The 23396-nt window shown below is 41.8% G+C and overlaps 3 protein-coding genes across 3 annotated transcripts; 1 reads left to right on the top strand and 2 right to left on the bottom strand.

Annotated features, from left to right (window-relative positions):
• Positions 1–1804: 1804 nt before the first annotated feature.
• Positions 1805–6300, bottom strand: LOC133895813 (E3 ubiquitin-protein ligase CHIP-like). The gene is made up of 8 exons (XM_062336330.1): positions 6040–6300; positions 4942–5009; positions 4776–4839; positions 3450–3521; positions 2769–2902; positions 2554–2683; positions 2368–2478; positions 1805–2287 (listed from the first exon to the last, which is right to left on the bottom strand). The coding sequence occupies exons 1-8, from the start codon at positions 6142–6144 to the stop codon at positions 2162–2164; spliced, it is 810 nt and encodes a 269-aa protein (XP_062192314.1). The 5' UTR covers positions 6145–6300; the 3' UTR covers positions 1805–2161.
• A 1743-nt stretch (positions 6301–8043) lies between these two features.
• Positions 8044–17539, top strand: LOC133895447 (uncharacterized). The gene is made up of 16 exons (XM_062335762.1): positions 8044–8334; positions 9415–9548; positions 9690–9747; positions 9833–10321; positions 10812–10946; positions 11044–11169; positions 12108–12152; positions 12274–12363; positions 12445–12584; positions 12661–12784; positions 13565–13639; positions 14423–14815; positions 14891–14983; positions 15773–15929; positions 16449–16688; positions 17110–17539. Exons 1-15 carry the CDS (start codon positions 8119–8121, stop codon positions 16673–16675), a joined length of 2502 nt encoding a protein of 833 aa, XP_062191746.1. The 5' UTR covers positions 8044–8118; the 3' UTR covers positions 16676–16688; positions 17110–17539.
• Positions 17540–18530: 991 nt separating this feature from the next.
• LOC133895601 (fructokinase-2) lies at positions 18531–20965 on the bottom strand. The gene is made up of 4 exons (XM_062336031.1): positions 20656–20965; positions 19208–19753; positions 18992–19108; positions 18531–18872 (listed from the first exon to the last, which is right to left on the bottom strand). Exons 1-4 carry the CDS (start codon positions 20863–20865, stop codon positions 18741–18743), a joined length of 1005 nt encoding a protein of 334 aa, XP_062192015.1. The 5' UTR covers positions 20866–20965; the 3' UTR covers positions 18531–18740.
• Positions 20966–23396: the final 2431 nt, after the last annotated feature.

The following is a 23396-nucleotide window of genomic DNA, read 5'->3' on the forward strand; positions in this document are numbered from 1 at the left end:
GACAGGCATGGGCTAGTACATGGAAATTTGTTTGTCACTCTTCACGGGCGCAGGTTAGGTTAGACGATTCGGGTGGCGGGTCGATTACGGATTTGCTTCGCCCGTACCCGACCGACTTGTTGCCATCCCTACATGCAGCTGTAGCGTGCTCCCGAGACCGAGCAGGACAACAGTTAGCGGGTGGTGACGATGGCACAGCATGGTATGCCGGCACCCATCCGCGGCCCGCTGGCGGTCGGCCCGCCTGACGCACTAACAGCTTGGTCCCCAAGTGGCTGAGCTTGTTTGGCGTCCCACGTCCACGACACTGTTCTCCCATGAGGTCGTGATTCTGTCCGCCCGAGCCCCGAACATGTGATGTTGGCGCGGCGTTGGGCCACCGATTGCCCAACGGTGATGGAGAGGAGCTCAGACACCGCGCTGCCCGATGCCGCCCGATCCCCTGCGCCCAATGTCCCATCCTCCCCCACCGACGTCAGAATGGTAAGTTGCCCCCAAATCACAATCGACGTAGTGCAGTATTGATTATCTAACCTAGAGTTCTAGACATCTAGTCATCTGTGATGAGCATTGAGGGATGAGTATTGTATTGATACGTTGTTCTGTAACTGTGTATGCTTGATTCCTTATGTTATCTTGTTTGTTATATGTATTTTTTGTGACTAACATCTGAATTCATACATTTTATTCTTGCAAGGCACCTGCTAGATTCTGAAGTTATGAGCGCATCTAATGAATGGTTCAACCATTGCGAGTCCATGCTAGTAAAATTTACTAGATTTATGTCGTATTCTATATTTTTGCTATTTTTTATGTAGATCATGTGAAGTTAAATGTGATTTAAATAATTACTTATATCGAATAATTCCTGAGAAGAGGAAGACGGAGGTGGCGTTGGTCAGGACGAGGAGGATGAGGACCAGGGCCCTGGACTTGCTGCTCCTGTGCTGCTGATCTCTGGGTTTCTTGGAGTTGTCATAGTCCATGCTCCCCATGGTGCAACAGCAAAGTATGAAACCTCTTTGTTATAGCTATAGTTATAGGGATGTAGTTTTGTCAAGTTTAGTTGACTATCAGGGGACGGAAAAAAATTATGCAGTGGCGTTCCAGACACCTCCTCCTGTATCACCGTTTAGATGGCTAAATATTCTTAATGTGGATCTTAAAGTAGTGGACGAAATTTACTTTCAACACTAATCATATATGTAAATTTTCAATTGGACCAAAGCTTTCCGGAACAACGGAGCTGTTGCTTAAGGAGTGAACAAAGTAGAGACGGTCTCATGTCATGTGGGCTTGACTTATATAGATTATGGAGGCTGTTTCGACGGCTGGTGAATGGTGATTGGTTCTAGTTGCATCGGTCATCGGCAACCCGGCGTTGAAGACGAACCTGTGGGTTCTATTCTTTCGCAGTATGTTGTGGCCAAGAAACCTTGCTATTTCGGTACGCCTTGCAGAACATGGTCTTTCTATTGTGATGGATTATGCATCCCCATCAAAAGGTTCAGAGACTCAGAAAGCCAAAAGGCAATCCAGCTTACGAATTCCCTTGCTGGTTTAACTTGTACAGCTCAAAAGGAGCCTTACAACTTACAAGTCAAAAGGTTTGTAACTGAATTAAACTAAAGGATAAACAGAGTAAAATATACTAAAGTACCACAAAAAATGGAATTTCAAACAAGGCAGCCAAGGTATGAGTCAGCTGTTTTATCCAGCTTCTAAAGTAGGCAACTGCTGCATGGCCCTGATGCTGTAGTCTGAAGTCTAAACACGCTTGCAGATTTATGGGTCACTATGGTATTGATAAAGAAAATTAACACATGTATTTGCTTGCAGTTGGCATTGCTTGGGAACCCAAATCGCAAGAAGTACCTTTAGCAAATGACTCTTAGCGGACGAGCCATTCTAGACTTTTAAAAATCCCTAGAGTTCTGATAATTCCACTAAGAACCAACAGTTGGAAATAAAGACATTTGACTTTACTTCTTTTGTGTTTTGTTGGCAACTGTTATGGCAACAAGCAACAAGCAACCCATATGTACAGACAGATTAACTGGAGAAGGGGGATCTGTACACAGCCATTCCAATGTCAAGCCAGAACAACAGCTAACCAAAATCTGTATTGCTAATTTTACATCCAACCCCATATGTAAAGCGATCATCTTATCTTGTAAGCCCATCCATGTTCACTCAAAAATGAATCTACAGCTTCCTTGATGGCAAGGTTTGGAACCAGTTGGTGTGGTTCAAGCGCTTCACGAGTCACGGGGTCAAACTTGCCCACCTATGAATTTGGAAGTCCCGTAAGTTTGGTATGCAAAACACAAGTACATAACAAGACATTGTTGACACTGTGTCAGTTACCATATGAAGATGGCCAAAAAGTGCAGCCCTCTCATAAGTAATTCCACTTGGGGTGATCACAGGGTCTCTGAAGATATCAAGTGTAATTTTGCAACAGAGATGGTCAGGAACCTGCAAATAAAATAATTTGCCTGAATAAACCAATCAAGACAATGAAAGAAAACACCGTCTAAGGGAGTGTAATACTTCTGTTGGAGTATCAGTCTTTGCAGCTTTCTTGAAAACTTCCTCGAGCTCATTTAGCTGTTCTTCAGGTGCATCTGCAGCTGGATTACCAAGGCTGTTATAGTTACAAATAGCTTCTTTACATGCTACCCTAAAAAAGACAAACAGATGTATTAGGGGACTATAGTATACTCTAGTGATACTAATTGAGCAATGCAAGGAAACATTTTACGTACTTCAGCTTACGCAACTGAGTAGCTCGCTCTCTAGATAAGCTTTCCCATTCGATGTATTTTGCTTTAGAAAGCTGTTGCCAGATTGCCTCAACCATGTAACTTGCAGGATGTGCACCTCTTCCAAGCTCCAAGGACTAGTTTTGCAAAGTTTTATTCAGCAGTAAAAATGGCATAAGCAGAAATTTGATTCCTAACTGGAACAATACCATCATCAGAAGAGAGAGCTACATTAAAAGCGGAGCTTGAAATTGTACTTTTTCCTGTTTTGTTGTTATTGTACTCAATTACTCATTGACAATTCAACTATTCTTAATTATGATTAAGATCAGAGTTTTGATTTTACAAAATAGAGAGGAAACAAGGACAGGGCATCTGGATGCCATTTTGTTAATATGGTGTGTTATGCTTGTTGGCAATCCTGTGTCTGTACATCGTATACTGTATGTGACAAGATGGAGCAGGAACAAAGGCCAGCTTAAGGCACAGTTGGACCATCACCCCACAATGAGAACATTATTTTATTTACACACAGTTCAAGTGGGTACTTTGGGAAGTCAGTAAATGAAGTTTTGGAAGTGGTCAGCTTAATATTGATGGCTGGTAAAAAGTAGCTTCAACTTTATTAATTGCAGCAAACTAGCAAAGTAATACTATAGCGCGCACACATGAGAGAGAGAGAACCTTCTCCAGAGCCTTTATTCCTTCAGACAATTTTTGCCTGTTGACAAGTGCAAGACCGAGCATGTAATGTGCCTGACACCGTAGTAAATAAGTTATCATCAGTACAGACAAGGTATTAAGACTATTGACATTGTAGGATAGGATAAAAATTATGTTTTGCTCATCCACATCCAGAAAACAAAAGAACACCTATGTTGCAATGCAGTGCCATCTCAATTCGAACAGTGAGTTGAAGTTCAATTTCAAAGTGGCCACACCCATTTACCCACAGTGAGTTCAGAAGGATCAAATTTAGCAAACAAGTAACAAACAGATTCTATAGTGTTTTGACTTATATTCAGTTCCTTACCTTGACTACAGAACATTGAATACCAGGACCTAATTACAAACATATCAAACATACTCCCTTGAAGAAGGATGTCAAAGAATCTTGAAACAATCCCTATACACGTTTGAAGCATATCTTAAAGAATACATCAAACATATCTTAAAGAATACATCATTGGAGGGCAATTCTAGATCATTTTGCTGACGTGAGAATATTAGCCACCATTTTCACAACCACTTTAACATAAAACCAATAACAAACGACAAAGGACTTTCTACCTATTGTCAAATCATACCTATGGAAAATCCAATTCAAGCTGCATGAGGCAAACAAAAACAAGCTCAACAATTGAGTTAATAATGGCCAACAGGAGCAATTTCATAGCACAACCTGCTCTCAAGTGCACCTTCCATTTGAACCCAACAACAGGCAACCTCAGCTTGTTCATGTGACATAAAGGGCAGTTTCACATAGTGATAAGCCAAAGAATCCAGTTAGTAACTAGAATCTTACCAACTCTATGAAAATAATTTCATTTCAGCTCTAAAATAGAGGTTTTTTCAGTTATCCCTAGGCTTGGAGTGCGCTTAGGAGTGTCTGTAAATAAATCCTAACAAGTGAAATACAAATGAAAAATCGATGCATCATGTGCCTCCATTTTTTTATGTTCTTCTCTGATGTGATTTTGAGTTGATTTCTTATGTTCTTGCCTCCCCCCTCTTTCAAAAGCAGACGATCGCAGCAATACCAAATGAAGCCTAAATCAACTAGCATGTCGATGTGCGCAGCAGGTGAATTACTGACATAAAACATACCAGATAAGTTCATATTTGGTCAACAAAAAAATGTGATGGAAAATGGAATTTAATTTCTTTACAAGAAAACCTTGTCCCTAAAATGCACATTACATTTCTCGGTAATATGGTCCATGCACATCGTCAGCTTCGAACAAAATATGCATAAAGAATAACTAAAGAGATATCAACACTCCCACTCACCTTAACAGAGTGATTTTCAAGCTGGATGGCCGTTCTACAATCTTCCTCAACCTTAGTCCACTCACTGCCAAACTCAATAGGAACACAGTATAATGAAAACACTGGAAAATGCATCAAATTGATCAATAAAATGCAACAATCAAAAGGGAGTAGCAGTTTTACGGACTTCCGCTTCTTATAGCAAAGTGCTCGGTTCGTCCAATATACTGCAACATTGGGGCAGAGAGTTATGGCCTGTCAACCAAAATAGACACTGAAGTTAGCAAAGGAGGTGTGAGCTATAGTGCTATACAGGTTTTTTTTTTAACTACAACTGCCATCGTTTTTACTATCATATTGTTTACCAGGAACACAGATTCAACTAAGTACGTGTTTTTACTACAATTGCCATCAATTTTAAAATCGCCAAACAAGAGGGGCTATACAGGTAGCTAGAGGTAAGATATAGTCTTAGCTGAATGGCTAAAACCAACTCATTCGATGTCATGTCCCTTAATCTAAAGTTAATGTTTAATAATTCTGTAGGGTTCACAAGCATAACAATTCTAGAGGCTTCTGATGCTTCTACACCCTGCTATAAGATTGGTAAATTTCTCTGTCCTCTCTCCATCAACCCCTCCCCTCTCCCAGCAACCCCTTTCCCTGCCTAGCACTAAATGTGTAGCAAATTACAAACAGCAGTGCATTAGCATTGGCTAGCCTCACAATACATTAAAAGTTAAGATGCTCTTCAACTTGCATTGTAGTGAAGCAATTCTTAACTGGGTAGCAGGCATCTCCCTTAAAAACAAAGGAACTACTCCAGAGTCCAGATGCGCTGTGGCAGAAATATGCATAATCAGTAATCACACCACCCAGCTGCCCACAAACAAGCTACATCAACAGAAAATTGTCTTCAATGTGAGACAACTATTATTTTGAGATAAATGTGAGACAACTCGACACAGGAGCCACGAACCATCCTGACCAGCAATGCCAACAGCCCAACACCACAAATCAAATTACCAAGCCCCGGTTACTACTTAGTTGTACTCTGGAAGCAGTTGAGAGAATACAGTAAAACTTCAGAGAATTCATCAGCGCGACGCACCAAAATCACTGCAGCCCTCTGCAGAATGCACTAGACCTCACCGATAACTCACTCCACAGCGCATCGATTGAACAGGGGGGGGGGGGGGGGGGCGACTCCTAACAACTTGATTAAACGGAAAGCGTAGCACGCGAATTAGGCAGAAAATCCGGCGGGGGCTGGTGTTACCCTTACCCCGGTGTAGGCGTCGATGGCGGCGCTGATGCGTTCCTTCTGGAAGAAGGCGTTGCCCTCCTGCTTCAGCAGGTCCGCCTGCCGCTTCGACGCCGCTGGGGACATCTCCCTCGCCTCGAGCTCGCTACGGGGAGGAAGGGGGGAGGCGCGATTTGATTCAGAAAAATTGTGGCGTGCGCTAGGAGGCTTCGTTTGGTGGGGGAGCGGTGGAATGGGAAGAAGAAGAGAAGAGAAGAAGAGAAGAAGAAGAGAGGAGGCGGGTGGTGGTTTTGCGCTTAGGTCCCTGGATTAGTGGATTTGACTCCATCTCAAGAATCGTCAATGGCGGATAAATTACTCAGGACATTTTTGTTAAAAAAGGAAATAAATCGATTAATATCTAATTAGCGGGGGCATAAATTCTACGTACTATTTTTTTAGTACAAACTCACGCACGCCACCTGCACGCGCGCACCGCGTTCGCCTAAAATCCTCGAACGCTAAGCTCGGTTCGCAATTCTACATACTAACTACTGCCTCCTTCATTCAACTACGTAAGAAGTATTTTACTTTTAGAAAGTCAAAAATTATAAGTTTTCATTGACAGTTATTCAAATTATTTGTATATTTAGTATATAAATTTTGTTTCAATAGATTTATATTTCAAATTATTTATAATATAATGTTGATTTAATAGCAATTGACAATATATTTTAAAAAAATTAACAATCAAAGTTTATTTTTAATGACTTTTTTAAAATAAAATACACGTTATACTCTTAAATAGATTGAGTATTTACTGTCTCTTAGACGCGAAAACTTTATAAGGAAAAGTTCAATTCCCATAGGCTACGACGATGTAGAGAATTTTAAATCCATAACTTACCACTCTTACGAAATTATAGACATAGCCACTATCACTATAAAAAAAAGTCATTCTTACCCTGTTGGACTGCCGATTCAGTAATAATTGATAGTGATAATATATCATTATCGGTTTATAAGCTCAAGTCACGAATAAAAAATCAAGCTAGTAAGAATTGTAAATAATTAATTATCAATACCGGTTCTTATTACGAATCGGTAGTGATATTAGTTTATCAAAAGACATATCTCTTAATAACTGACAATGGTAATAGCTATCGCTATCGGTTTTATTTACGAACCGGCAGTGCTATCCCAAAATACCATATAAATTTCTGTGTCTGCCTGCTCGACTTCTCCTAAGCGTCTTTAAATATTTATACTTGATCGCTCTCGCTCTCACCAAAATAAGTATATAAATTGGTAAAATAAGTTTAAGAATCGGAAATGATAGTGTGTATTACTGCCTGGTTCATTACATAAATCAGCAATATTTTTTTTTTAGCAGTGTATATGTATTATCAGTAATAATCATGTATGATGACATCTTTAGAAACTTGGATCTAAGCATTCCCTACATCATTGCATCCTCTCTTGTCACTTCTCTTTTATCACGGGTTTGTAATAACTTCGATCATGCAATAGCTGCCAATGTGTCAATAACAATGGTGCAGTCCAATTCTTCATAGATGATCTACGAAGTATCGGCCAATGAATTTGATTAGGCAAATCAGCAAAAATACCCAAACCAAAACATTATTTAAGGGCATGAAAACCACATTGAGCGAAATATCTAAGTGTTTCGAAAATAATGCAATGTTTTTTCTTAAAAAAAGAGCAGCTCAGACATGTCCATAAAAGCTACCGCCTCCGTTTATAAATGTAGATGTTTTGGATATTGACATGTCTTTGATAGATACGTTGACCTTTACCCGTTTATAAAAATAATATTATAAAGATTAAATTATTTATATTTTTTTGAGAAATCCAACAATATATTTTTTACGTGACAATATAATTATTTTATATATCATTATAAAAATATTCCAACAATATAATTTTATAAAAATAAATATTATAAAAATTAAATTATATATATATTATAAATTGATTTTACGTCGTCGTGAAATAAAAAAGAACCGTTTTTCTACGCAACAGTAAGTCCGCATCGACCTCCACTAGAGCCTGAAGACTCATCAGACAGACATAGACGCGCGCACACAGGGAGAGAGAGACATGGCGACGCCGATGGAAGAGGAGGTGCCGGAGGCGGCGGCGCCGGTTGTCGGGGGAGGGGACGACGTGGAGGTGCCCGCCGCCCCGTCCTCGGACTCCGACTCGGACTCGTTGGACTCCGACGACGACGGGGCGGCCGGCGCGGACGAGCTCCGCATCCAGGCCCTAGAGCAAACCCTCCAGGAGCAGCCTCTCGACTATGAGACCCACGTGCAGGTCTCCCTCGCGCCCTCTCCTTCCCGATGCCATGGCGCGCTAGGGTTTTGGTGGGTTTAGTCACTAGTGTTGGACTGTTGGTTCGAGCATTGTGATGGTAGCTACACTAGGGTTCGAATTAGTGTGTGCTCTTACGCATTCGATCCTTTTTGTTAGGCTAGTTTTGACCCATTAGGATGCTGATTTTGGTGCGAGTGAGCTCTATTTTAGAAATACAATGTGGATTTTCACTTGATTATTAGCTAAGTCGTGGGGTAATTGAGATCTCCGAAATACCGATACTTCCAAATGTCCACGTATCTGTATCGGATATCGTATCCGATACCGATACGTGCCGGATACTCGGTGGATACGTATCAGCCGAGGGAATAAAAATAAATATTGAAAATTCGGATACTTCCTGGATACTTGTGGGATACATTTAGAATACACTAGCCCAATCACATCTCCTAGCCGCATAACCTAATGACATTGCATCTCCTAGCCGCATCTCTCACTCCCAGCTGTATCTCCCACGCCTCCCTCTTGCCCATCACCACCACGCCCGCAGCGCCGGCGGCGACGCCCTCCACCACCTGCCAACGGTGAGTTCATCTCCTCCCCGGCTCATCTTTTTCCTCTTTCTTTCTTCTCATCCCCGTTCTTCTGATTTTTGACCGTTAGTGACCGTGTGTGGGCGGCGGCAGCGGCAGGCAGGCAGCACTGTGGGGGCGGTGGCTGCAAGATGGCGTTTGGGGTTGTGATTGTCGTCGAAATAGCCTCCCTCGCCAGCGTGCCCAACCCCAATGGCATGAGGATGATCCTAGATTGTAAAAGTTGAATTGTATAATCCAGCTCCTAGATTATAACAATCTAACAATCCACCTTTCACTAGTTTATGCAGATTGTACAATCCAATTTTCACAATCCAGCTTTTTACAATCCACAATCTATAAGCTGATTTTCACAATCTAGAGCTAAAACAAACAAACCCTTAGTAGCTGTTCTTCAGTTGCCTTAGACGGAGTGGGCAAGGTCGATTGATATGCTCCTCATATGATTACCTTACTGTTGATGAATGTATTGGATTGGTTGTTGCAGTATATCCAATGCTTGAGGAAGTCAGGAAACATTGAGAAGCTTCGTGTGGCAAGGGAAGAGATGAACAAGCACTTCCCGCTTACCCCAAAGATGTGGCAGGAGTGGGCGAAGGATGAGATCTCATTGAGCATGAGGTTCGCTATTCTTTGCTCTTTAATTGCTTTCCTGAAGTAATCGTCTTATCTGCACTAAAATGTGAAAATTATGTGCTTCAATGTTGCGAAAAAAATGAGTTTCGTTTTGTGGTTTGCTTATCCTGACCTATCTTGTTACAGCGCCAAATCTTTTGGTGATATTGAAAAACTCTATGAGCGTGGGGTGCAAGAGTATCTGGTATGTTTAATTGTTATTATAATCTTGGGTTTAAACCGTTGAGCGTGCGGAGTGTTAACTTATTCTGGTGATCATGACATTGCAGTCCATTAAGTTATGGCGGGATTACCTTGATTATATTGAAGAGCATGATCCGTCAGTGTCTCAGTGTTCACCATCTGGCCTCTCCAAGATGAGAGATTTGTTTGAGCGTGCTATTACTGCTGGGGGGCTGCATGTAACTGAGGGCAGCAAACTATGGTCAGCTTATAGAGAATACGAGATGGCCATTTTGATCACCATTGCTGAAGGCAATGATGAGGAAAAGGCAAAGCAGGTTCAGCGCATACGCACGCTCTTCCACCGCCAATTATCTGTTCCTTTGGCTGATATGGAATCAACACTTGTTGAGTATAAGAGCTGGGAAGCCGAGCAAGGCAATGCAAACGATCCAGGTTCTGATTTTGATGGTGTTCCCTCAAACGTCGTAAATGCTTACAAAAAGGCCAATGATATGTACAATGAAAGAAAGAAATATGAGGATCAACTAAGCAATGTATGTGCTTCCGAAGCTGACAAACTGCAGGAGTTTCTGGTATGGTGAACATTGTTTATGTTTTGTCAATGCTTAACTTGAATCTTGTTTACAATTCATCCTATTATTGTATCAGGATTTATAATATTTTTTAAATCAGGTCTATCTGAGGCTCTGAGCAGATCTCCTGGTTCAAATTTGGGGGAACAGTTACATCTTTGTTGAAAAATCTCTTTATTTGAATTCTTCTCTTCTTTTTTCTTTTTTTGACCCAACTCCCCCCCCCCCCCTTCTGCTTTGTTTTGCTTATAGTTATAGAAATACAATTCCATTTGATGATCCTGCAGCAAAAACATTTCATTCTTCTGTTATCTGTCTTTTAAGTTTCAGTTTCTGTGTTCTGCCAGTTTTATCCTGTCTGCCCACTCGGTTTATGTTTTGTGTGGCTTTTTTCATTTTAACAGTGCTATCCACACATATTCATTACCTTTTACTTGCCAAAATCTTGTTCTTAGTAAACTCAATGTTGCTTTTTTTGGGGATAAAACAGACATACATCAAATTTGAGGAGTCTTTCGGTGGCCCTGCTCGTGTTCAAGTTCTTTATGAACGAGCTGTTTCAGCGCTTCCTGTTTCAAGTGATATATGGATGGGATACACAAGTTACCTGGATGGAACCCTGAAGGTCCTTTTAGAAACTTTTATGGAAATACATGTAGATCCCATCATGATGATATTTTTTTTCTTCTTTTAAATATCAAGACATGCTTTTTCTTTGGCAGGTGCCTTCCATTCTTAGAAGTGTTTATCACAGAGCCACACGAAACTGTACATGGGTTGGTGATCTATGGGTCCGTTATCTGCTGTCTTTGGAGCGTATTCGTGCTTCTGAAGAGGAGCTGCGGCATGTAAGTTCCTTGGTTCGCTCTGTTGCTACCTAGCTGGAGATTTTACATTTTAGATAATCAAGTATTATATCTGTATGCAAAGTAGACAGCAAAGTTTAATGTTCTGGCACCATGGTTTAATAATTGAGGTTATTGTAATTCTACTAGTCGGGTGCTCGTGCATTGCAATGGATCTTGAATAAACAATTACAAGTCGTAATCTCTCCAGCAGATATATTCATCATTCACATAGTTGTCCTTAAATCTAGATGTATACCTTTTAACCAATTGTTATGTCATAGATATCCGTATGATAAGCCATATGAACACAGTTATGTGCAGAATACCTCCAAAGAAGATCATGCACAAGCATATAAAAATCAATCCACAGAAGATCATTTAGGTAGTAGGTAGTAAAACTTAATACCCTTTTAAGTAAAGATATTCATTGAGGTTGCTTGGCTGCTAATACCACACATGTTTTCAAAATAACACCAAGGGAACTACCTACAAGCTTTCGTCATTGTTGTGTTTGACTAGCATTTCCTAGTTCTTATTCGCCTTCTTAACAGTTAACTCCACCGCATGGTGGCACATGCTGCAATAGGAACCAAATACTGTTAAATGTTTGGGTATTTATTATCCACCTGTAGATATCTGCTACTGTTATGTACTGAGTCCTGTTATAAGCTGGCGGATGGCATAATGTTACTGATATAATTATCTTACTATACAACTATCTACTAACTGCAAAATATCCTAAAACATCCTGGTAAGCAGCCAACAGAGCACATTCTTACACAACTGTATACCATGAAATGTCTAATGTGTGCACTGCATTTCTTTTATTGTTTGCCTTACTTTTAGTAGTTTGGGAAGGCTGTTATTTGTCTTATCATCTGTTTCTTTTTATGTACATTGGGAGCTATCAATATATATGTACTTGTACATGTTTTCAGGTATTTGAACAGGCAGTACAATGTTCGTTCCCAACCATAAAAGAGGTGAGCATGATATCTGCTTATTTTATCCCAACCATATTTATTTTTAAGAATTTGTTCTACCCAATGCCCATTGCTTGTTAACTCTCATTTATCTTTTATTTGGATGGCCGCACTGTTGCAGTATCTCGACGTTTATCTTACTCGAGTTGATAGTTTAAGACGGAGGATTTCAGATGGATTGGATTTCCAACTGATTAGGCAGACATTCATGGTATATTCTCTCTATCAGCTCACTGACTCACTGTTCACATGCATTTTTTTTACTAAAATTAATTATGAGATAGAATATCAGGATGCTGCTGAATTTCTCTCACCTCAACTGGGAATTGACGAGTTGTTGCTCTTTCACGCGTATTGGGCCACATTAGAGCGTAATCTTGGCAAAGATCTAACTGCAGCTCGTAGAGTTTGGGAAAACATTCTCAAAAAAAGGTGTACTTTTTTCTTTGTGCAAATTCATATATTGTTCTCCTACCTTGCACCCTTAAATCTGTTATTGTTTTTCCAGTGGGTCTTTTCTGGAAGTCTGGCAGCACTACATTTCAATGGAGATAGAAATGGGGCATATACATGAGGCGAGATCACTTTATAAGCGCTGTTATAGCAAAAAATTCGCTGGGTCTGGATCAGAGGTAAGCTCTTCTCGAACAACTAGGAGAATATCTCTTTCTTCCCGCTATCATGGCCTGAAATGAACTCTTGTGTATACTGCATGAGCTATTATGCTATATAATAATGGGATGCCATGAAATGAGATGTTCTTGATCTGAAACCATATCAAGCCGAATATGTAATGAAATGAAAAGTAGAATTAGACTCGAAGGATAGAAACTGGCAAGACTAACAATAATCTGAAACAATGGCAATAAATTGTTAAAGAAAAATGTCATTTTTCTGTTAAAGAACGAGGAACTAGTATTCGTATTGAATTTAGGAGTATGGTACCTGTCTAGAAGTGGTATGTTATGAGAATTCTTCGAGATTTGTTAAGGTAAGAATCCAACATACAAATTGGGTCAGTCTAGTGTACTTATATTCTTTTTTCACGTTGACAGGCTTGGGTCTACTTTCCTTTTGTTCACATCTTAAGAAAGTGTTAACATTTTAGCCACTCGAATTCTCCACCAAAGATGAACATCATGGCATCGGCCTTAAGTTGATAGTTTTCTTTGGTTGCTCAACATAATGATTACTGATGAATAGTTGAATAACTTATTTCTCTCGACACTTCCTCTGGTATGTAGTTACTGATGTACTGTTGTAGCTGCATATGCACCGCGGTCCTGGAAATAGCAGCTCAATTAGTTAATTGCCTCATCTCCTTTATGTACACCATTATTAGTGTTTTAACATGACAAATCTAAAGAATACTGACAATTTAATTTTCAATGTTATGATCTGCAACTTACTAGGACATATGTCATGCGTGGATAAGATTTGAAAGGGTGCATGGCACCTTAGATGATTATGACCTTGCTCTAAAAAAGGTATGCTGCCGAATGTTCTTCTGTTTCACCTGAGCATTTGTCTTTGTCTTTGGTGCTTTTATCATTTTTCTTAGACTGAATCGAAGCCACATTAGCTACAGTGGTCTAAAAATGTCTTTCTAGTTTTCTTAAATAAAGTTGCACTTGCTTAACACTATCTTGATGATGTGGAGTTATCAGGTTGGTTGTTTAGCTCTACACTCCACAAGTTTACTTCAACTTGAATCAGGCTATTTTGACAATCTTGGCGTATGGGACAGCGAGAGGGTGGTGGTTATAATCATTAAAAAGTACAGCATTTTTTTGTTCCATAAACTGAATTTTTTTGCCTGGTGAACAAAAAATTGAACTGGCTTGACACACCATGCATGTTCCTTCAACATTATATAATATTGTGTATGCAAGTGAATGCTCCTTCAATTGGGCATCTACGCATGAATCACTTGTTTTGGTGCACTCGATCCAAAAGGAGCAAGTAATAAGATCTGCTATACTGATTATTCATTCATAATCATGAGGACACCACAAGTTTCTGAAGATTCCTGGTACCTTTTTGTGATTACACACTAAAGCTTTTGACATCTTTTAGTTTTGCATGCATGTCAATCTTCTGTGCAATCATCAGATGGTAGCCCCTTGTGTTTGTTATTATTTTTTGCAAGGGTTAGCACTTACCATATTCAACATGTTTAAAGTGTCTAACTAAACTGTATGAGTTTGGTGATAGCGTGGGTTATCATGTCAACTGTAGTTGTTGAACTAATTATCCTCCAATTTGACCAGGTCATCCCTCGGTTAAAGGAGCTTTTGATGTTCAAGGCTCAACAGGAGGCTAAAGTTGAGGCTTACTCTGTCCCCAATGATACTTCTAATGCAAATGATTCCTCTCAGAAAAGAAAACCAAGTAAAATGACCAGTAAACAGCAGCCCCCTGCTAAGAAAAGGAAAGAGAATCCACCTAAAAGCACCATGTCATCGGATGACCAAGGACCAAAGGCACAAAGCGGAAATAGTGGGGCTGTAGAAGTTGGAGAGGTTAGCAGGGAGAAGGTTGAGGCATCTCTGGAAATGAAAGTGGACGGTGAGAGCCGAACAAGGAATACAAGTTCAAATGAACCAAAGCCATACTTCTACAATGACAAGTGCACGGTATTTGTGTCAAATATAGATTTGAAGGTATGCCATTTACCATTTCTTAGATGCACTTAGCTCCTGAATTCACTAAACTAACCCATTACCTTCTCTCTACAGGCAAATGAAGAGCACCTCCGACATTTCTTTTCTGACATTGGTGGCGTGACAGCAATAAGGTTGCTGAAGGACAAAATCACCAAAAAGTCAAGGGTATGTGTTCATAGTTACACTTATTCTTAATTTTTGCCTCAAGCATCCCATAAATGTGATATGTATTGCTTATTTGTTGAATTCCATACAAATCATCTTTACACTCTGAAATAAGGCACTAGTAGAATATGCTTGCTCCCGGATTAGTTCACTAGATGTTCTGGTAGTTTGAATTTCATAGGCTGACACTACAATGTTAGGTTGAAGATGTACACATGGTTTCTCAGAGTACAGATCTGAATATATCTTACACCTCCCACTCTGCCCGAAAACTGCTTCAATCCTTCTCCCAGCACCGTGATCCTCCACAATCTGGAGGTCCAGCCTGCCCAGGCACCCACCTAGCATGCGGGGACTCGCCCAAGTGGCACCCCTAGCCTGCCGATTATGGCAAAGACTTGGGGCTGTGGCTAGCTGAGAAACACACTAGATGTTCCAGTAGTTCCTTGGTGCAAACTGCAAAGTGAGTTTGCCAATAAGTATATATATGCTCCAGGAAATTAGTGACTCTAGTAAGTTTTTATGTCCACCATCTTGGCGTTGTATTTTCCAAATGTGTCAGGCTATTAGAGTGTTAGGAAGGATTTTTTTTCTTCAAATAGTCCTTCTCATGCTTTACACATTTGCGAATTAAAGTGCAACACAGTGCTATCATCCTGTTGCTTTCCGCATTACGCTCATTGCTATTATTTTTACGTTCAGAAAATATTAGTCTTGGCATTTTAAGAGAATTATTAGAGCATTAGGATTACTTTTTCGTTGATTTGTTTTTCCTGAATATTTTTGCAGGGGTTGGCCTATGTGGACTTTTCAGACAATGAGCATCTTGAGGCTGCCATTAAGAAAAACAGGCAGAAGTTGCTCGGAAAGAAAGTGAGTATCGCTCGTTCAGATCCAAGCAAGAGTAAGAAGAGCCGTGAAGCAGGCCCTTCCTCCAAAGGCCAGGGTATGTTCTTTGCCCAACTGAAGACCTTTAGTGTTTGACTGTTTTCATATTTCAAAATTGCATAAACGGATCAACCTAAAGCCCACAGTTGCTTTGTATTCCAATAAGGAATAAGAACTTTAGAACTGCAGATTGCTCCAGGAGACCAGCACCTGCTCCTTTCCGGACGGCATGCCTGATCTTTTGCTGTTTTGCACTAAAAGTAATAGGGAAAATATTGGGTGGAAACCACTAATTCGGTGGAACCTTGGAAACTACTCCATAAAACATATGTTGAAGTTGTGAAAAATTCTCAAAAATATACCATATGTAGGGGAGGTGATATTTTTCAACCATGCAAAATTTCAAGATCAGACTGCACCTGTGCTTTTTTTCTTTTTTCTAGTAGATGTGCATAAGGCTGAAAGTAGTGACCTGCACCACTTTTGCATATTTATTATCCCTGTGATGTTATGGGCTACATCTACATAGCTTCAGATTCTGACCTATCTGAATTTTGTGATATTTTCCTTTCTCCAGATAAATTGTCTCAGAGTGGTGATGATGGTGCAAGCGCACCAGGATCCAGTAGACCAGACAAGGAAATACCCAAAGGTGACATGGAAATCACAGGGAAAAACACCTTCGCTGCACCACGAGCCGTGGTTAAACCTCTTGGATGGACCCAAAGGGATGAGAAATCAGATGGTGGCGCAGGAGAGTTGAAGTCAAATGAGGAGTTCAGAAATCTATTACTTAAGAAGTGATGTTGATAGGCAGGTTAGTTCTTTGGTATCTTTACAGATGATGCTGATCGAACGCTACAATTATTGCCTTGGTACTTGTTGAACCAATTTCCCTTTATTTCTTTCGTGAAACCATTGTACATTTGTGATTAAAGTTCTCAGCTGATTTTTCTCCCACTTGTTTCTAGGATTAGCAGTTAATTTTCGTAGTGATGCTGAATGTGTTTCAGTACTTTGCTGGTGTGCCTGCTTTAGGCCGTAAAGAAAAGTATAATAGAAGATCTTGCTGTCCTGTATCTTCTATTCTTCTCTCAGCTGCAAACTTCAAGAATTAGCACATGCAGAACCATGTTGTATCTATGTTTCAAACATCTACCACTGCATATTGCTGATTCGCTTTTTCCGGTATCGTTCTGGGATCTGGGTTAACTGGTAGCTTCTCGCAATGTGTGCAGGTGCGTGGATCTCCACATTACCTTCCAGCTTGATCTGTCTAGATTTCTGGTGGCTTCATGCTTATGTTAGACGGAATTTGTTCCACTTTCGACTAGGGATCCACAATCGTTCTTGAACAGAATGGAGACTGTGCCTTCCATTGAATCAAGTTAGCACCTGGGAATTCAGAATCATTGGCCAAGAGCAATGAGTATTTCTTTTAACTAAGGGAGATTATATGCAATGTAGAAACTAGTCTTTGGCTGGGATTATGTACGTGACGTTGCGTCGGAGCGGAAACGCCTGCCCATCTAAATCGAAAACAATGGTCGTAGCAGATAAGGGTTCTTTATCATCGGCAGTGCGGCGTAAACATCTCAGCGTCTAAAAAAAGAGTAATATTTTGTATACATAATGTTTGGAGTAGAAATTTTTGCTATTATGCTCAAATTTTTATTAAGTACTCCATCCGTTCAAAAATAGTGGGCATATTTATTTTTGAAAAGTTAAACTTTGTGTACTTTGATTAACATTTAATCAAATTATAAGAATATCTATAATATAAAAATTATACAATTGTCTATAATATAAAAATTATACAATTAGATTTACGATTCAAAATGATTTTACACTATATAGGATTTGCAACTATAAATAATATATTTTGTGAGAATTTTTGTTAAAATCTAACTTCGAGACCGAGTAAAAAAAATATGTTTACTATTTCTAAACGGAGGTAGTACAATCCTATTATCATTTCAGAGCTGCAGTCCAACATACTGCACTTGGGTTTTGAAGCCTGCTGCAATTTTCCTTTCGAACACATTGTCGATTTCGATAGAAACATTTAGAACAGGCAAACTCTAAAGTATTTACGTTGTGATATGCTGCTGACTCTCAGTTGAAGTGGTTTTAAGGTGAGTTTGCAGATTCTAAGTCAGGTCTGAACTGTTCCATATCAGGTCCAATTCCTGCCCTTCTAAATCTAACCCCTCTCTAGGTTTCGCTAGATCTAGCGAAGCTAATCAAACTAGTGGACACGAGAGTGGAATAAGTTAAAAATATCACAGTGAGGACTTTAAAAATAAACTAATTTTGCCATCTGCTCTCGTCCTCTAACCTCATTATTTTGCATATATTTTACACTTGATGTTACCACATCTAACTTATTCGTTTGATGGTGTTAACTTATTCGTTTGATGGTGTTTTCATAAGTGGACATGCTACCATATCCAACGTACGAGCAGTTAGCTGGTATTTATAAAGTCTGGCAGATAACGAAACAAGAGCGGAATGAAACTGAAGATATTGCACATTCGCCTCATGCGTGAGGCAACAGATAACACAAAATTTTCCATCTGAGCACATTCATTTGGAAGACAAATTTCGACGAAGGCACGGCATTACAGCAGCCTTCTCAATAACACATGCACCATGTAAATTAAGCTAAAATAAAATGCCACCACGCATGCCAACTTTTTTATTAGAGCCCCGGGCCAAAACCATGTTCTCTCACACCACACCACCAAACCACGAGCTAAAATTAACCCAGACGAGCACACCATCTAAAAGAAGCAGCTAAAGGATCTCCTAATCAATTTAAGTACGACGACGAGGGGCGACGAAGGCAGCGAGGCGGCGGCGGCATCGTCTAGTTGCCCTTGCTGACGAGCTCCTGCGCGGCGGCGATGGTGGGCAGCGCCGGGATGGCGCCCTTCTGGGTGGTGCAGATGGCGCCGCAGGCGTTGGAGAACTTGAGCACCTCGCGCAGCTTCTCCTCGTTCTGACAATGACAAGAACAACGGGGTTAGTTGCATTGCTAGCAAAACGTACACAGTGACGAATCGATGATGTGAATGCGGTCTGAGGAGGAAGAGTTAGTTGCTTAGTAAGAATTCTTACGTGGAAGAGGGAGTCGTCCTTGGCGACATTGACGAGGAGGGAGCCGACGAAGGCGTCACCGGCGCCGGTGGTGTCAATGGTGTTCACCTTGTAGCCGGGCACGCTCCCCTTGAAGTCCTGCACGCAAACAAGACGAGGCAGCAGCACGTGAATTAACAAGATCGATGATCAGATGGCAAGCAAGTAAAAAAAGGAGGAAAAAAGATTGTTTTTAACCTTGGTGAAGTATCTGCATCCCTTGTCGCCGTCGGTGACGATGAGGAGCTTGAGCCCGTCGAACCAGAGCGAGAGCACGTTCTTCTCGTCGTTGGCATCTCCCTGCGTGAGGAAGGCCACCTCGTCGTCGCTGACCTTGATGAAGTCGGCCTCCTTCCAGATGCTGAGGATGCCCGAGCGCGCGGCCTCCTCCGAGGGCCAGAGCGGGAGGCGCACGTTGGGGTCGTAGGAGCAGAGGATGCCCGCGTCCTTGGCGGCGCGCATAGCGGCGAGGTGCGCGGAGCGGCAGGGCTCGGCGATGAGCGAGATGGAGCCGTAGTGGAAGATCTTGGCGCGGCGGATGAGGTCCAGGTTGAGCTCCGCCTCCGTGAGCAGCATGTCCGCGCTGGGGTTGCGGTAGAACATGAACTCGCGCTCGCCGTTGCGCTTGAGCGTGACGAAGGCCAGCGCCGTGCGCGCGTGCTGGTCGTAGAGGCAGCCCTCCGAGTTGACGCCGTTCTGCTTGAGGATGTCCACGAGCATGTGCCCGAACTCGTCGTCGCCGAACTGCACCACAAAGCATCCATGCACCACCACCACCAACCATGAGCAGAGAGCATCACAAGATTACCAATGCAAGTCAATTAGATTGCCAATGCATCCAATCAAATGATTTTGCAGTGAGGAAAAGAAAGGATTTTTATGACAGCCCGCCCAGCGGTGACCGGCCTGCAACCGCCACTAACCGACGAGACGCTGTCAGATCCGAGTCAGCCGGGACCCAGAGGCACCGAATGACAAATCTTGATCCCATAGGTCAATGACCTCAATGCACCCGTGAGTGTGATGTTATATATAGAAGACACGAGTGGCAGAAAAGTTTTTGTTGCTCTGCTCCGTGAGGTCAGTGTCAAAACGACCTTTAACGCTTAAAAATCTTAGATTACCAGGGCGATTAAAATCTAAACTAGATACAAAAATCCGGCAGGTTTTATTATATACGTTAGAATTGGAGCAGATGATACGGCTAATAAAACAAGGCGGAGGCAACCAAAAAAAAAAAGCGTGAGGTCACGCGGAACAGCTCAGCTCGTCTGTCCCAACAATGGTAGCGTGAAACGAATGATACGGCGCCACAGCTGCAAAGATTTTGCTACCCATGAATAGCATCGACGAGAAACAAACGTACACCACGTCGTCGCAAACTGGCACTGCAATCGTGACGTGACACGACGCGTCGGTCAACGCCGGCGGCCAGCCGTGATCAGATCTCGCGGATCCGCCGGCCGGAGCACGATCGCATCCAGATCCACCAGATCCGCCGCATCTGTTAAGCCTACCGAACGAAGCATAGATGGATCTAGGACGCGAGCACGAGCACGAGCACGACAGATCTGTACGGTGCTGTTGAACTACTGGTAGAACAGAACGCGCCGAGGAAGGCGGATGATATGGGATCGGTGCAGTACCTTGCCGAGGAAGGCGGACGAGCCGCCGAGCTTGGAGATGGCGCAGGCGACGTTGGCGGGCGCGCCGCCGGGGGCCTTGACGAAGCCGCCGGACTCGGCCAGCGAGAGGCCGGCCACGTCCGGCACGAAGTCGATCAGCATCTCGCCGAACGACACCACCAGGCTCGCCGACGCGGCCGCTGCGGCAGCTCCTTCTCCGAGAGGCGCCATTGCTACTCCGCGAGGATCTAGCTACGCGAAACGAATCCTAATCCTCGACGACGAGGAGAGCAAGAGCAGAGGTGATGGTGGTGATGCGATGCCGAGGAGGAGGAGGGAGGGTTTATAAAGGGAGACTCGACGACTTGGCCGAAGGGGATTAGATGATTATTAATCATTAATCCGATAATTAATCGTTAATCCGATAGCTAAACAAAAAGGATTTCGATTCGTGTTTAGCCGTTAATCTTATCTTAACCCTGGTGGTTTTTGGATTTAAAATTATTATCGGTTCCAGCTGGGTTGGGGGGACCCACTGGCAGTGGGACAGTGTCGGGTTGGTGGATCTCCGGGCCCACGTGTCGGTGCAGAGCGGGTCGGGTTGGATCAGGGTGGATATTTTCGGGACCGGCCACCTGTCGAATCTATCGTTGGTTTGTGATCTACTCCGATCCGACCTCCGAGCAGTAATTATCGGGATTTATCCCTTGGTTTTATCCCGTTCTGATCAAAGACTCGAAACTCAGATTTGGTGCAGCTACCAACAGCATTTGTCGCCTAGATCGATTTGCTGTTGGTGCAGTTACCAGCAACGTTAATTTCATCTAACAATCTAGATTGATTTGATGATTCATCGTATTTTCTAACGGCTTAAGAGTCTTTGGATGACCCTTCTCCTCTCCCAATTGTGTTTGTCCTCACCCTCCCGAGCTTGTGCATTGCGGAGAACATTCCTAATTGTATGGCTCCTCGCGCTTGGAAGCCGCAAGGCAATCTGACAATCTAATTTCTTTTCCCTCCACCTTTCTTAGCAATGCAACCACTGTCTTGAAACAAAGTGAAAGATAGAAGAGTGGAGTCACAATTGTTGGTAGAGTTCTGTATTCTTTTAAAAATGTTTCGGTTCTGATTTCTCTTTAAAAATATTTCTCTGATGAATCATAATCACTTTGTACAATCGTTTGGCTAGTTGGATGAATTTTGATTCTTGAGATAGAATGTCAAATAAGAATAAAGTGATTTAGAAATAGGAGAACCCACATTTCGCCGTTCTCCCTCGTGTTGTAAAAAAGAGAATCGTTTCTTCCGTTTTGAATTCAAATCACTTGCCAAATCACCGTGCGACAGTGATTCCACTGATTCTGGTTAGAATTCGAAACGTTTCTTGCTACGAAACACACCCTACGCTATCAGATTGAAGGGAGAGATATTATATGTGTGATGCAATATATCTGATGGGGAAGTCCTAGATGAACCAGCACAGATCATGGTGGAACTTGGAGGCTTTTTTTTAAACAGTGCAACTCTATCTGTATGGTCTTTATTGGAGGCCCAGGGTAAGAGCGGAATGGGGGATCGAATCCCCACCGGACTCAGCTTCACGAATGCTACTTGAGCTAGCTGACCACTCGGGCCACTGCTCGTTCGCAAATGTGAATTTGTGAATGTGTTTATGCAAATTAATTTCTAGAGCTAAAGAGAACAATATGCCTAGTGTCGTGCTTGCTACCGAGAAGCAAAAAAAAAAACCCAATCCAACCTTCTCTCCAACGTCGAGTTCGGGAGGTCGTAGACATGCAACGATACAGCAAAGTCACCGAGGTACAGCCATCTGAGCGCACCACCACTACTGAGATCAAGATGATTACCCACGTGATCATATGTCTAACGGATCGGAAAACACGACTACGACCGCGACCTCAATTCCTGTGGTCTTTAGCACCGAATAGTCACCAATATAGAGCACTGATTCCCAAGGATGAACTTTACTTCTTGAAGTTCAACGCATCTATAGACAAAGAAGACAAACAAGATTATAGTGTTAGTACACTCTTTGTTGGTTAGTCGGAGGACCCGGTGATGGTTAGTCATGGCCATAAGAACCCTGATATAAGTAACAGTGATAACGGGGCACGATAAGAAGAGTCAAATCCATAAAGACATCCCACACCAGTATACGTTCGAGATGATTATGAACATCGTGAGAATCACCAAACGCTAACTGCATATATGATTTTTGGCTCATTGGGCCGATAAGGTAACAAAGGCCAATTTATTTTCGGTACTACCCAACATTTGCAAGACGTAAAAACCCTACTCTCCAATCTGTCTCAAGGATTGTTGAATCTCTACTATATAAAATACGAGTTATTTTCCGCACCACCTCTTCCGGTACTCTCCTCCCATCTAATAAAAACCTATAAAATTTGAATAATTTACCCACTTTTGCCATCCACCTTTATCCTTTGGCCTTTCTATCTTGTTATTGGCTACATATATGAGACCAATTTTACTAATGAAAATAAATAAATTAGAAGGAAAATTAGCGGATAATCTTCTACTTCTTTTTCAGATCCCATTTAAAATCAAATCACAATAATCTCCTGATGTATTCGTTGGACGGTGCTTCCATAACATTTCTACATTTTCATACCTTAAGTTTATATTTGATGTTACCGCGTCTAATATTTATATTTTTATTACAGCGTACTAGCTAGTACTCTAAAGTGGCACGTTGATTGGAGGACATTCTCGGACTTATC

This window comes from Phragmites australis, chromosome 16 (assembly GCF_958298935.1).
Source record: "Phragmites australis chromosome 16, lpPhrAust1.1, whole genome shotgun sequence".
Taxonomy (NCBI): domain Eukaryota; kingdom Viridiplantae; phylum Streptophyta; class Magnoliopsida; order Poales; family Poaceae; genus Phragmites; species Phragmites australis.

Coding starts and splice junctions, on each gene's coding strand:
- LOC133895813 (XM_062336330.1), bottom strand. CDS start 6,144: ATGTCCCCAGCGGCGTCGAAGCGGCAGGCGGACCTGCTGAAGCAGGAG. Junction 3,522..4,775: donor TTGAAAATCACTCTGTTAAG/GTGAGTGGGAGT, acceptor CTACGGTGTCAG/GCACATTACATGCTCGGTCT. Junction 2,684..2,768: donor ACTCAGTTGCGTAAGCTGAA/GTACGTAAAATG, acceptor TGTCTTTTTTAG/GGTAGCATGTAAAGAAGCTA.
- LOC133895447 (XM_062335762.1), top strand. CDS start 8,119: ATGGCGACGCCGATGGAAGAGGAGGTGCCGGAGGCGGCGGCGCCGGTT. Junction 9,748..9,832: donor GTGGGGTGCAAGAGTATCTG/GTATGTTTAATT, acceptor ATGACATTGCAG/TCCATTAAGTTATGGCGGGA. Junction 15,930..16,448: donor CCCTTCCTCCAAAGGCCAGG/GTATGTTCTTTG, acceptor TCCTTTCTCCAG/ATAAATTGTCTCAGAGTGGT.
- LOC133895601 (XM_062336031.1), bottom strand. CDS start 20,865: ATGGCGCCTCTCGGAGAAGGAGCTGCCGCAGCGGCCGCGTCGGCGAGC. Junction 19,754..20,655: donor CGTCCGCCTTCCTCGGCAAG/GTACTGCACCGA, acceptor TTTGTGGTGCAG/TTCGGCGACGACGAGTTCGG. Junction 19,109..19,207: donor GATGCAGATACTTCACCAAG/GTTAAAAACAAT, acceptor GTTTGCGTGCAG/GACTTCAAGGGGAGCGTGCC.